The sequence below is a fragment of the Lithobates pipiens genome, unplaced genomic scaffold (genome assembly GCF_037356315.1).
Source record: "Lithobates pipiens isolate NorthernLeopardFrog02 unplaced genomic scaffold, aLitPip1_a1.2 Scaffold_19, whole genome shotgun sequence".
NCBI lineage: Eukaryota > Metazoa > Chordata > Amphibia > Anura > Ranidae > Lithobates > Lithobates pipiens.
The window spans coordinates 199576799-199590755 of NW_027507764.1; the positions used below are offsets into that span (position 1 = coordinate 199576799).

The window sequence follows — 13957 nt, forward strand, 5'->3', positions numbered from 1 at the left end:
ATCTTGAAGTGGAGTAATTTTTCCAGTGCACCTACAATGAAAGCGTCTTGGCGTTCATTGGGGCATAGATGTTCGCCAAGGTCACCTGGATATTAAAAAAGATTTTAACATGTATGTGAGAAACTTCTAAATTGGCCCAATAGGCAAGCGGTTAAAATGGCTAATTAACCGGTTCCCGACCAGCGCACGACGATGTACGTCGACAGAATGGCATGGGCAGGCATATTGGCGTACATGTACGTCCAATCTTCAATGCCGCCCTGCCGTCGGGAGCGCGCCGTGAGTCCGGTCGCGGGACCCGCGGACTCGATCGCTGCGGGCATCCCCACGATCGTTTCACGGGATGGCTGAATGGAGGAAATGCCGTGTAAACAGCATTTCTCCATTCTGCCTAGCAACTAGTTACGCTGATCTCTGCTCCATGTGATTGGAGCAGAGATCAGTGTTCACTAAATGAAAGCCCAACCCCCCCACAGTTAGTAACACACCCCTAGGAACACTTAACCCCTACACTGCCACCCACTGGTTAACCCCTTTACTGCCAGTGTCATTTACACAGGAATCAGTGCATTTATATAGCAGTGATTACTGTATAAATGACAATGGTCCCAAAAATGTGTCAAAAATGGCCGATGGGTCCCCCACAATGTCGCAGTCACAATAAAAATCGCTGATCGCCGCCATTACTAGTAAAAATTATTAAAAATGCTATAAAACTATCCCTATTTTGTAAACGCTATAACTTTTGTGCAAACCAATCAATAATCGCTTATTGTGATTTTTTTAACAAAAATATGTAGAAGAATACATATCGGCCTAAACTGAGGGAAAAAATTTTTTTTTTTATATATTTTTGGGGGATATTTATTATAACAAAAAGTAAAAAATAAGCTCTATTTGTGGTAAAAAAAGGACGTCAATTTTGTTTGGGAGCGACGTCGCACGACCGCGCAATTGTCAGTTAAAGCGACGCAGTGCCGAATCGCAAAAAGTGGTCTGGTCTTTGACCAGCAAAATGGTCCGGTCTGTAAGTGGTTAAGAAATACTGCATATGGCCATTTAATATTTACCACAAGCAGCCAGCAGCCCGATGCTTTGCCAAAAATAGACGTGAAAGGGTCAGAGGGACAAGCCTCAACTCTTCTTCCAGCAGAAAGCAGTAATTTAGTGAGTTAACAGACTGCCAAAAATACATGAAGGAAGTGCTAGGCTTTCTTAGAAAGCCCAGCATGCCCTGCAAACATGGAAGCAATGCATCGTAAAATGTTAAATAAATAAATAAATAAATAATTTTTAAGAAGTTATATTTAAAATAAATAAATCAGGTTATAAACATTTAAAAACAATTAAAATAAAAATGCCCCTCTTAGCTCTTGTGTCCCTCTGACAACTTGCAGCCAGCACAAAGGCGTTTTGGAGTTTTTACAACACACATCCACCCCAGCGTTGGAGGACGCCAACGCTACGTTAATCGAATTGCAAAGCATGAGACGGTACGTGCTCCATACAGCCCCTAGTGGTGACACTTAGGCATGACAACATTTTACTTTTTAAAGGAGACATTTCATAAGAAAATTTTTAACATTTCTTTAAAAAAAACTCCACTTACCTTTCCCGCCGCAGGGTTTTCTGTGGTAAAAACCAACAGACCCAATCTTCACCCTTTACGGTGGGTTCCGTTAACAAACCTCCAGGAATCGGGGACCCTCGGGGAACCCACACTCCTGGCCCTGTAATAGCACCTCGCTAGTAAAACTTTATGGCTCTAAAATACTAATGTACTGGAGCCCGAGGTCCAGCTCTCTAAAAAGAGAAGTGTTACAGGTAAAACCTAGTTTCTTTGGACACGAGGTCCAGGTACCATTCAATTCGGCCTAAAAGACACTTTTAGCTAGTAGTAGCATAACTACTATGGCTCTGTGTCCCGTGATGTACGATAAGAAATAAATGGTGGCCACACAAAATATTGACATTTTGGGCCGCATTTGGACATTTTCACTTAGGGGGTGTACTCACTTTTGTTGCCAGCGGTTTAGACATTAATGGCTGTGTGTTGAGTTATTTTGAGAGGACAGCAAATTTACACTGTTATACAAGCTGTACACTCACTACTTTTCATTGTAGCAAGGTGTAATTTCTTCAGTGTTGCCACATGAAAAGATATAATAAAATATTTACAAAAACGTGAGGGTTGTACTCACTTTTGTGAGATACTGTATATATATATATATATATATATATATATATATATATATATATATACATACACACACATACACATACATACACACACACACAGTATGTATATACTGGCAGAATATAACTGTGGAAATCAAAATGAGTTCAGTAAGTTTAGTAGAACCATAAAAGAAATGTATAATACAATTTTTCTTACCTCTCCACTGACAGAATGTTCCCCTCTGAAAAGAAAGAAAGGCTGTTAAGTGATTGTTATTTAAAAAAACAAACAAAAAAAACTTTACAAACATGTCATAGGCTGCTTTCACACTGAGGCGCTTTTCAGGTGTTTTTGCGCTAAAAATAGTGCCTGAAAAGCACCCATCATGCCTCCCCAGTGCTTGCAAGCAGCATCTTTCGGGCAGTGCAAGAGCAGTGTATACACCACTCCCAAAACAGTCTGCCCATTGAAATCAATAGGCATCGCCTGCAAAGCGATTTAGCAGCAGCACTTGTACCTGCCCCAGTCAATATAAGTGGCCCCTTCCTGTTCCAATATGACTGCGCACCAGGGCACAAAGCAAGGTCTGTAAAGACATGGATGAGCGAGTTTGGGGTGGAGAAACTTGACTGGCCTGCACAGAGTCCTGACCTCAATCCAATAGAAACCTTTTGGATGAATTGGAACGGAGACTGCGAGCCAGGCCTTCTCAGCCATCAGTGCCTGACCCTACAAATGCGCTTCTGGAAGAATGGTCAAACATTCCTATAGACACACTCCTAAACCTTATGGATAGCCTTCCCAGAAGAGTTGAAGCTGTTATAGCTGCAAAAGGGTAGGCCAACTCAATATTGAACCCTACGGACTAAGACTGGGATGCCATTAAAATTCATGAGCGTGTAAAGGCAGATGTCCCAATACTTTTGGTAATATAGTGTATTTACTATCATGTACTTACTAGATGAATAGCTACAATAACAATTACGAGAGACTGGTATAAGCCACCCTATTTTGACTTTCTCTTCAGCCAGCCTGGAGTGGAGTACATCTCCTCTACAAGATTTTTGGCAGAAAGTAGGCTGTAGGAAAATGTAGATCTAAGGGAGTACATTATCAGCAGAGTGAGCAGCTGCAGTGAAAGGGGGATGTTTATTTTTTACTTTTGCTGAAGCTCTAAGACTGGCCATACACCTATAGATTATCTGCAGATTTTCTATGGTCAGATGGAAAAAGTGGAACAGATTCCTCCATCTACGCTGAACTGTGTGGATGGAACAATCTCCCACTTTTTCCATCTGACCATAGAAAATCTGCAGATAATCTATAGGTGTATGGCCAGTCTAATAGATATTCAGAGCTTCTCAAAACACACAGGCAACAGATGGAGAAAATGGAAAAAGTTTAGGTAAGCACTCATTGTTCTCTAACTGGATATTATTAATTTGCTCCAGTCCTTTACTTTGAAGAGTATTTCCACTTTTGTACCCCCACTTTATGTTTGCTGTGTTCCCATTCACACAGCACAGTTAAAATAATCAAAAGATACATATTATCTTTCTAGTAGTTTCTTTGAAACAGGAATAAACATAGGGCTCTATAGGCAGTTTGCAAGTTATTCTGAACAATTTCAAAGTGCAATTAGGCCCGGAGGGGACAAAGTGAGATAAAGTGCATTAACATATAATGTACCCCTCAGGCCTTGAAATCTTTGTATCCCTTTGTAAATACAGACAATGTTCAACTCTAGGTTACAGCTGATAATACGATCTGGCAGCACAGCCTTAACAATACATAGCAATAGGAGTTTTAAAGTGCATTTCCCCTTCTGAAGCCACATTGGGAGAATAGCTACTTCACGTTTTTGTACATGTTCTAATTAGCACATCATAACGAGAAAAAAAAAACAACACGAAGAAAGAAAAAATAAATGAAAATTGGAGCTTACTTGATCTTTTATTAAAAATTCCAAAACTGAATAACTTCCGCTTCTGATCTCCTAGGTGGTCGGAGTAGAAGCAGGCGCCTATCAATATTGGGTACCCGCTCCCCACCCCCCACTCCTCAAAAGTGGCAGTTCTTCGAGAGGAGCGGGGCGAGTCCTTAAAACGGAACTTCCAATTTTGGGTTGAGCTCTGCTTTAAATGCCACTAAATAGTACAGTGGAGTTTGAACACTTTTTTTTAATAGATAATCAATGCACAATGTTGTAGGAAGACAAAATCTTTAAAATTACCAACTGTTCTGCCACAATACAAACCATACCTCTCATTTTCTTCTCTTCGAATGGCACTTTGGCTATTGTAAAACATATGTTTAAGAGCCTGAAAAAAAGAACAATTTACTAAATAATGTACATTATCAATAAATAGATAAAAAATAAAATAAAATGGAAGCGTAACTGTTATTTTTAAATTGTATCACAAAATATTTGCACATATGAATCAATTGTTTTTAAAGAGCATTTTTGTTTTAGAAAACATATTTAAAGTTTTATAATAATGCATCCAATGAAGCATGAGCTAAAAAGTTACTTTTCAGAAGTTCTATAAAATCTCAGTGCACTCTGTGGTCGGGATTAAGGGGACTAAGTGCAATACATCTTGCAATGTTATGTGAATTAATGCTTGAATCATAGGAGTCTCTTGTGATTATTCTAAAATACTGTATATCATGCAGTATCAAATACAGCAAAGAGAATAAGAACGGCCCATACCCCTTTGCCCTAATATTGAAAGTTGTATAATATACTGCACCTAAAAGGCTGCTTCACTAAGGGCCTATTCAAACCAGCTCGGTCAGCTCACTCATTTGAATAGGTCAATACAATTTATCTCAAATAACAATTTATTCATTTTTCGTGGTCGCATAACAAAAGTAATAGTACAGGCATACAGCAATAGTAGCATGGCTCCCAAAATACAGGGTCAATACAATTTAATATACGGTGCCCCCCAATGCAGCCTCCCTAACATAAAGAGCCAGCTAGCACAGTAATGTGTTTCACTTACACACAACAAGCAAATGTAAATAAAAAAATAGTGTGTATCATCCTTGCTTAAAGTGATTGTAAAGTCTCATTTTTCTTTCTATTAAAATAAAAAACATATTATACTTACCTGTTCTGTTCAGTAGTTTAGCACAGGGCAGCCTGGATCCTCCACCTCTGGGGTCCCTGGCTGGAGCTCCTAGCCTTTCCCTCCTGTTGAGAAGCAGCTTGCTATGGGGGCACCTGAGCTGCAGCTCGATGTATCCATTCAGACACAGAACTGTGGTTCAGCCCCACCCCCTCTCTCTCCTGATTGGCTGAGTTTGATTTACAGCATTGGGAGCCAATGGCACCACTGCTGTGTGTCTCAGCCAATCAGGAGGGAGAGTCCTGGAATGACGGAGGCATTTGTGGACATCGCTGGATAGAGATGGGGCTCAAGTATTAGGGGGGCTGGGGAGGGGGCTGCTGCACACAGAAGGCTTTTTATCTTAATGCATAGAATGGCGTTATGATAAAAAAAACCTTCTGCCTTTACAATCACTTTAAATAAAACAGAATGTGTTCAACGTAAATAAAAGTGAACACCCTAGACTGAGACCCTCTGAATACTATTTCATACAGCAAGATTCTATGAAAAAACGTATATATAAACCTATGACATAATATCCAACATGTATTAATCCTATTAATTGAACATCACTCTGAGGGTGGAAGTCAATGGAATAGGAGAAATCAAACTGAGAATAAAGACCAATTTGTTGACTCAACCACTCTCAAAGAGTGATAATCAGTAAATCAGTGCTACAACTCATTGGGCTTTGGCAAACCAAAAAATTAAGATACAAGAAAATGTATTAAAAAAAAAAAAAAAAAAAAAAAAAAAAGGGGAGAAACAAATACGCCCACTTCCCTTATCTCAGCGCTATGGTATTTAAGCTTAAACAGACTGATTAAACCAAAATTATCTCAAATCCAAAATATAATGTATTCATCAGCAGCCGCTTAATATAAAAAGCATTTAAAATAATTACATGATAAACGAGTCCAAAGTACTTAACCTGTATCAGGTATTTATTAAAGCAGCAATCCTGTCAATAATTAATATGACTGCCTAGCGTATGTAAATGAACACATGCGAACAGAAAACAAGCACACTGGAATGACAGGCGGTGATGAGAAGAGTCCGAAGAAGACACAGGTGGTGTTCCTAGTATTGATTAATATATGTGCACCTTTCACCAGAATCCTCCAAACTGTGCGTCACACTCCCCTCTGGGGGTTTTTTGGTAGCTTTTGAAGAAGTTGCTGACAGTCCGGTGCTCTTTTTTTCCTGCGAGTCTCACTAGCTGTACCAGTAAATTTAGAGGCCAAACTGTCCAATTGAAGGTGCACTAATGAAGAGGCCTACATGTTTCTGAGCATGACAGATGAGAGTGAAGAGAAACCCATCTGTCAGATTTAGACTCAGAATACAAACCTGTAGACAGCAGTGGCACCCTGACAGATAGCTCTGACGACAGAGTAGTGGTCCCTGCCAAGGTCAGGTGTACCCGACCCCGTTCTTCTGCTGTTGAGGAGCAAGAACCACATGGCTCTCATATGGAGCAGAGAGCCAGTACTAGTGACACTCATCCTTCTGGTGAACTGGCAAGCACCAGCGGCCTAGTACATCCTGGTCATTCTTCCAGCACTGCAGTAACACTAGTGTCCCGCAACCACCAAGAAGAAAGAAAGGCCCGTCAAGCCCATAGTGCCCTTCCTGCTGCATTTGCCAATCCAAATTGGAAGCCCACTACTTCTGCAGCACTCGTACTTCCCCCCCCTTCACTAGCCAACCCGGAATTCAGGTGGAAACAGTTGATTTTATGTCACTTGATTTTTATTTGCTGTTTTTCACAGAAGATCTCTATAGATCTATTGTGGACCAAAGCAATTTGTAGGCTGGTCAATTCATTACCACTAATCCCCAGTTAACCCTTGCCAGAGATTGGAGACCTATCACGGTCTCCGAATTTAAGACGTTCCTGGGCCTATCCCTCCTCATGGGCATAACTAAAAAAAGTGAGTTTCAGTCATATTGGTCCACTGACCCAATTCACCATATGCCCTTGTTCTCTGCCTCCATGACCAGGGCACGATACAAGCAGATCTTTCGGTTCATGTATTTCAATGACAATGAACTCTGTCATCCTTGGGGTGACCCTGAATACGATCGGCTCTACAAAATTTGGCCCCTCGTAAACTACTTAAACCAGTAGTTTTCAGCCTTGTTTACTCCAGATCAAGTTGTCTGCGTTGAGTCCCTGATTACGTTTTCTGGCTGCTTGTCATTCAAACAGTATCTTCTCAGCAAGCATGCCAGATATGGGGTCAAGATGTATAAGCTCTGTGACAGGGCAACAGGCTATATGTGGACAATTATGACACAAGCGTGCCACTTTTAGTCACTTGTTTGATCATGGACTTGGCGCATTTGGCACTGTGTGATCTAATTGACAGGATTTACCCCAGCGGCTTGTAGATTCCCATCTTAGGTTGGGGGAGAGAGCCTGCTTGAGATGTAATAATTTGCTTGCTGTGAAGTGGAGGGATAATAAGAAGGTTTTCGTTCTGTCCTCCCTTCATGCAGACATGACGGTCCAAATTCAAACGGCGACCAGTGTTGTGGATAAGGATGAGCTCAGGTGTGTTCACAACCTGCATGTGCAGAGCCTGCCAGGAAGTCGGCACTGCACAGAGCTGATCACAGGCAGTGAGACATTCCTCGATCTCTGCAGCCACGGATCAGGAAAAGGTCTCACTGCCTGTGATTAGCGATATGCAGTGCAGACTTCCTGGCGGGCTCTGCACATGCGGGTTGCAAACGCAGATCACTGCCCACTAAAGCAGACTTTGAGCACTGTGTGCACAGGATTGAGAAGGAATACAAAAAAGATCTGATCTTAAAAAGGACATAGGGGCACGCTTTGAAGATATAGAAACCACTCCAGACAGCCTTAGAGACTCTGTACAGGCACATGGCAGAATTCTCAACACCCACACGTCATGCTGCAGCAGCTTTCATACCAACAAGACGATATCAAAAATCGCAATCGTCAAAACAACATACGCATACAGTGGATCCCCAAATCTGTAGACCCCAAAAATCTACCTGCGGCCGTGACGGCCATCTTTAATCAACTGCTACAACACCCCAGGGATGACCCCATCGAATTGGATCATGTTCCCCCGAACCTCAGATCCCCGTGATGCTTCTTCCTGATCTCTCCCACCAGACGCTGTCAATGAGGAGAGCATTGAAGCCACCTACGCAGTTTCTGCAATCAAGGCAGATGAAATACCAATGGCGATTCCCCTTCCATCTCCGAGTACACCACAAGGATAAAAACCGCCATATTTCGCACCATGGGAGACTTACCCTCATTCATCCCAGTACATTGGAACTGCAGCAAGTCACCCTGCCAGACTGGTCATTCTCTCCAACTATCCTGGGACTACCCTTTACCCCACAATGGCAGAAACAGGGCCGCAACCGTAACCCCAGATCTATGCTGCAGCAGGATCCCAACAATTGAACTCTAACTGGATTACTTTTCTGGCTTTTTCTCCCTCCAGGGATCATCCCTGTGACATTCTGAGGCCTATGTAGGCTGAATTTACCGACATTGACTATGTCCGCAATTGAATAGATTTCTTTTTGATGATGGTTTTTGACTTTATATATTCATATATTTAAAGTTCACTTGTCCAGTGATCTGGACTGATACCTGTGTTCCATACATGCCTTCTCCCCTTCTTATTGACCCCACCCTCACTGTTCTTTCTCAGGTTGCCTTGGTTGATCCATTCACATGTGTGCCTCATTATATCATAGGTTATGTATATTGCTTTTATGAATGCCTTAAGTACAAGTATATGTTAAGCTGACACCCTCCACCAAGGACTACCGCTTCATATTAACCGCTAGTTCATTTACATACTACCCATTATGCGGATTACCCTTCACCCTGTTCATAGCCCTGACTACACATTATTATTTCATTATTATGCCGTTTAATGGTCGGTTATGATTTTTGTGGTTATCCCCCATGGAGCCAGGGTACAGGGAGCTGTTAGGCCCTGAAGTCTTGCCCCATACCCCCCCCCCCCCCCCAAGGGCTTTTTTATTTTTCCTCAGTGCTATGATGAGCACTGCGGAGTACGCAGCTGTGTACTTTGATAGAAAGTTTTTTTTTATTCCTTAATATCAGTTTTTTGGAGCCACCTAGTGGCCTTTTTTGTTATAGCTAAAATTTTTGTTAAATCTGACCTGTTGGTTCCATCCCCCATTAACACTAAATGTAATAGCTATACTGTTCTCACTAACAACTTCTAGTTGGGGGAAATGTAGTTATGTCTATGACAATTGTTTTTATGTGTATAAGGTCACTCTGACTTGTGTCAACTCTCCATCTCCCTCCCTTCTTTCACTTTTCTTCCCTCTCTTCCTCCTCTCCTTTCCCGCTTGCCCCCCTCTCTTTTATACCTCTCTTGACCCTATTCCTTCTGCCAAGAGCTGCTGATTCGTGAGACTCCAGACAAGCCTGTCTCATTCCGCACCTATCTATACCCCTTATGGCTACTGATGGACCAATTGCATTAGCATCTTTTAATTGCAGGGGGTTTAACACACCGGAGAAGCAGAGCCAGATACTCTACCGCTTCCATAAAATGCGTTCTATTGCAAGAAACACATTTTCGCATGGACTCCATACGCAACAGATATTACCCACAATGGTACCATAGTACTGACCCCCAGGCCAAATCCAAAGGGGTCTCTGTCCCTTTCCATAAATCTTTCAATCCGGAAGTATTAGAATCCCTTATTGATGTAGCAGGTTGTTTCATCTTTTTAAAACTGAAACAAAACAATTTTCTCTTCACAGTGGCTAACATTTACGTTCTCAATGTGAATCAAGCTTGGTTCCTCTCATCAGTCCTCACCATCTTCTTTCGGGTGTCCCTGCTTAATCATCGGTGGAGATCTCAATATCACCTTGACCCCGTCCGTGGACAAATCCTCGGGTAAGTCCTTTGTTCCCTTCTCTACATTAAAACACATAAAATCTCTCCTACACTCTTCCCATCTGGTGTATGTCTGGCGTGTTCAGCATCCCACAGAGAGGGATTACAGCCATTACTCAGCAGCACACAACTCCTATAGTAGACTCGACCACTTTTTAATCTCACAATCTCCAGTCTAGTAGCTATAGACCTATATCCTTGCTCAACATAGACCTTAAATTGTTTGCAAAGATATTGGCTACCCGTTTGTCCCCCCTTCTCCCAGGAGTGATCCATAATGACCAGGTAAGGTTTGTCCCCAGCCGAGAGGCAAGGAACACCACCACTAAAACGATCTATCTCATCTCTTTTATACAGCGCAAAGACCTGAAATCCTGCCTTCTATCCTTCGACGCCAAGAAGGCGTTTGATAGGGGTTCATTGGAGATTCTTACAGTTCTCACTTGAACAGCTAGGCCTAGGAACAACTTTTATCACTAAAGTAATGTCATTGTACTCCCAGCCCTTTACCTCAGTACTAGTAAATGGCACTGCCTCAGAACCATTTGACATCTCAAATGGTACACCACAGGGCTGCCCCCTCTCCCCCTTATTGTTTGTTATTTTAGAACACCTAGCATGTGCTATACGCCAGAACGCCTCCATCCATGGCATACAAACACCCTCCTCCCACCATAAACTATCACTATACGCTGATGACCTTTTAGCCTATATACAAAATCCACATATCTCACTACCATCTCTCTTCCTGGAATTCCGCCGCTTTGGCCCCTTTTAGCAACTTTAAACATAATATAGCCAAAACGGAAGTCCTCAACATCTCCCTCCCTGCCCCTACTGAAATCAAATTTCTCTTTTCAATTGCAAACTAAAGGGATATCATATCTAGTTACTATCCCCTCTAATCTGGCCAACCTATTTTCACTGAACTATGTCCCCTTACTCTCCCATATACGGAAAGATCTGGAGGAATGGGGTGGATCCCCCTTGCCGTGGTTCGGGCAGATCAATGCTCTTAAAATGGACACTCTGCCCAAACGATCCCTGTCATAGTTCCCAAATCTTTCTTCACCTCCTTATGCTCCCTGGCTATCAGATTCATGTGGAACCGTGGGCTCCCCAGAGTCAAATACAACCTGCTCACTCTCCCGAAGTTACAGCGTGGGACAGGTCACCCTGACTTTGAGCTCTATTACAAAACCACCCATATGGCACGCATTCTGGAACAGTTCCCTCGTCCCTTCCTGAAGGCGTTGGTCTCAATAGAGCAAGACTTGGCCCCTGTGGACCTTCGGGCTCTCCTATGGGGATATGGACAAGACTATGTCCACTTACCCACCCTCTCACCACTAACGCTTGCCTCTTGTAAACTTTGGTACTACAGAGGTCTTTGCGCCATCCTATCTTCTGACCCATCCTCATTAACATCCCCGTTTGATAACCCAAAGTTCCCTCAGGGCATGGGAGCGAAGACCACGGGGTCTTTCAAACATGCTGATTGGTCTCAAGTGCATTCTTTTGTACATCATATACAGGGGATACTGATCACGCCAGAAGGATCATGTGACTGGCTCACTACTCTGCACGTCTACTTTCACTAAGCACCTTCACACTTCCTCCCAAATACACCGCCCCAAATCCAGTTTTGAGGACCTCTGCTCCCTTTTACCCAAAACTCCTAGACACCTTCTTTCATCCCTATATGGCCTATTACAAGCCCTAACACATGACCACCTGCCACATTACACCAGAATGTGGTCGCGGACTTGGGAGAGGACATCTCCAGACCGGAATGGCAGACCTCATTCCACTTTACACATAAATTAACAATATCTTGCTATTCTCAGGAAAACCTTGCACCGCCACCTTGCACAAAATGTTTCTATCTTCTTCAGGATCCTGTTGCACAGCAATTGCACCACGCATGTGAGGTATCACGGTGAAGGTCAGATCGAGGGCAGTAATTTTAGCAGTAGACCTCCCCTGTAAATCTAAAGTAATAACCTGTAAAGGATTTGAAAGGCTTTTAAAAATGTATGTGAAAATATAGCTGAAAAACAGCAGCTAATAAACTCTGCGCCACTTATGCAAATGTAAAAATAAAAATAAACTAATAGTCAGTGAATCAAATAAACTAAGTGAAACACTAATAGCTGCTCCCTAGAAAAAAGAGAAAAAAACTTGTCGTGCTGAAAATAAGGTAATGGTAGGGGCGCTAAAAAAATTATAAATATGAATGTCAATTACAAATGTGAAAATTAATAATAATCATAAAACACCTCAAGTAATAGCCAACCTATCACCATGAATTGAAAAAAAACAAATAGTTGCAAAAAAAATAGATGATATGAACAATAATAAATAAAGTCCCAATTGGATACTAGAACAAAAAATATATCCACAGTCCAAGACAGTGATTCATTCAGTAAAAAACTCCTATGGGGATATGTTGCAAAGGGTTTTGTTTTTTGTTTTTTCCTTACATATATAGATAAGATTATTGCCAAATATATATATTTTTTTAGGAATGGCATTAATATATTTTATAAAAAGTGTAACTAATTATTTAGGTGTAAAAACCATTTTCTGTTCAATAAGTGGTATCAGATATTTTCACCTATAGACTGACATCTAGAGGTTATCTTGTAAATTACAAGAAAACAACTCCCTCTCCTTTCTTCTAATAGGAATATCCCACAGGATTATTATATATATTGTTTTAATAATTTTTTTACTTTTTAATTAAAATTTTTTGGTATATATAGTTTTTTCCCCAGGATCTAGGGTGAACTATGTCTAGTGTTTATTTGCCAGTTATGTTTTATAAACAATGTATTTCTATTAAGCCTTGAGTGGGACTGAGGCTGCGTATTAAATTAAGTGTTTCTCTATTGGTCTTTTTGATCGATCGAGACACCATAAAGAACGTTGACTCTGTGACTAGGTACACTTCCTGATGACGTGTCAAACGAAACGTACGTCGAGGCGGTACCTAGTCACGTTCGTACACGTACAGTTCCGGTCGTTTTTGGTTGTCGGCTGTTTCTTGGTGGAACGCACGCCCTACACAACGAGGAACTACGCATCCATTACGAAACGATTATTTTAAGCGAGCAGCCCCAGTGCCAGGTCGGGCACCGATATATGTAAGCAGCCATTTGGCCTTATGTTTTTTAATTTATTTTTATTATTAAACGGTGTCACGCTATGGATTTTGTTTGCTCTCTTTTTTTTATGACCTGTCTGAATCTATGAGGAGAAGGTTTTTTCCATAAGAGGTCCACCTTATTCCATGTGAGCAGGGAATTCACCTGCATAAGCCTATTTGACTATCTTTTTAAATAAAGTAGTCAACAGCATCTGGTAAGAAGACAACTTTATCTTCACAGTTGGGGTGTTTTCTGTGTCCAAAAGTTTGGTGAAGGGACGTGTCACAACTTTGTAGAAGATTTCAGCCACCTTCTGGCATATGGATTTAGATTAGAGTTTTTTACTGAATGAATCACTGTCTTGGACTGTGGATATATTTTTTGTTCTAGTATCCAATTGGGACTTTATTTATTATTGTTCAAATCATCTATTTTTTTTTGCAACTATTTGTTTTTTTGCAATTCATGGTGATAGGTTGGCTATTACTTGAGGTGTTTTATGATTATTAATTTTCACATTTGTAATTGACATTCATATTTATAATTTTTTTAGCGCCCCTACCATTACCTTATTTT

At 41.3% G+C, this 13957-nt stretch overlaps 1 protein-coding gene across 1 annotated transcript in view; it reads right to left on the reverse strand.

Moving 5' to 3' along the window:
* DPY19L1 (dpy-19 like C-mannosyltransferase 1) overlaps positions 1-13957 on the reverse strand; it is a 111263-nt gene that overhangs the window by 15796 nt on the left and 81510 nt on the right. Inside the window, exons 17-18 of the mRNA XM_077491623.1 lie at positions 4442-4500; positions 2396-2420 (exon numbers count right to left, since the gene is read on the reverse strand). Coding sequence (XP_077347749.1) covers positions 2396-2420; positions 4442-4500 — 84 coding nt within the window. The remainder of the gene's footprint in view (positions 1-2395; positions 2421-4441; positions 4501-13957) is intronic.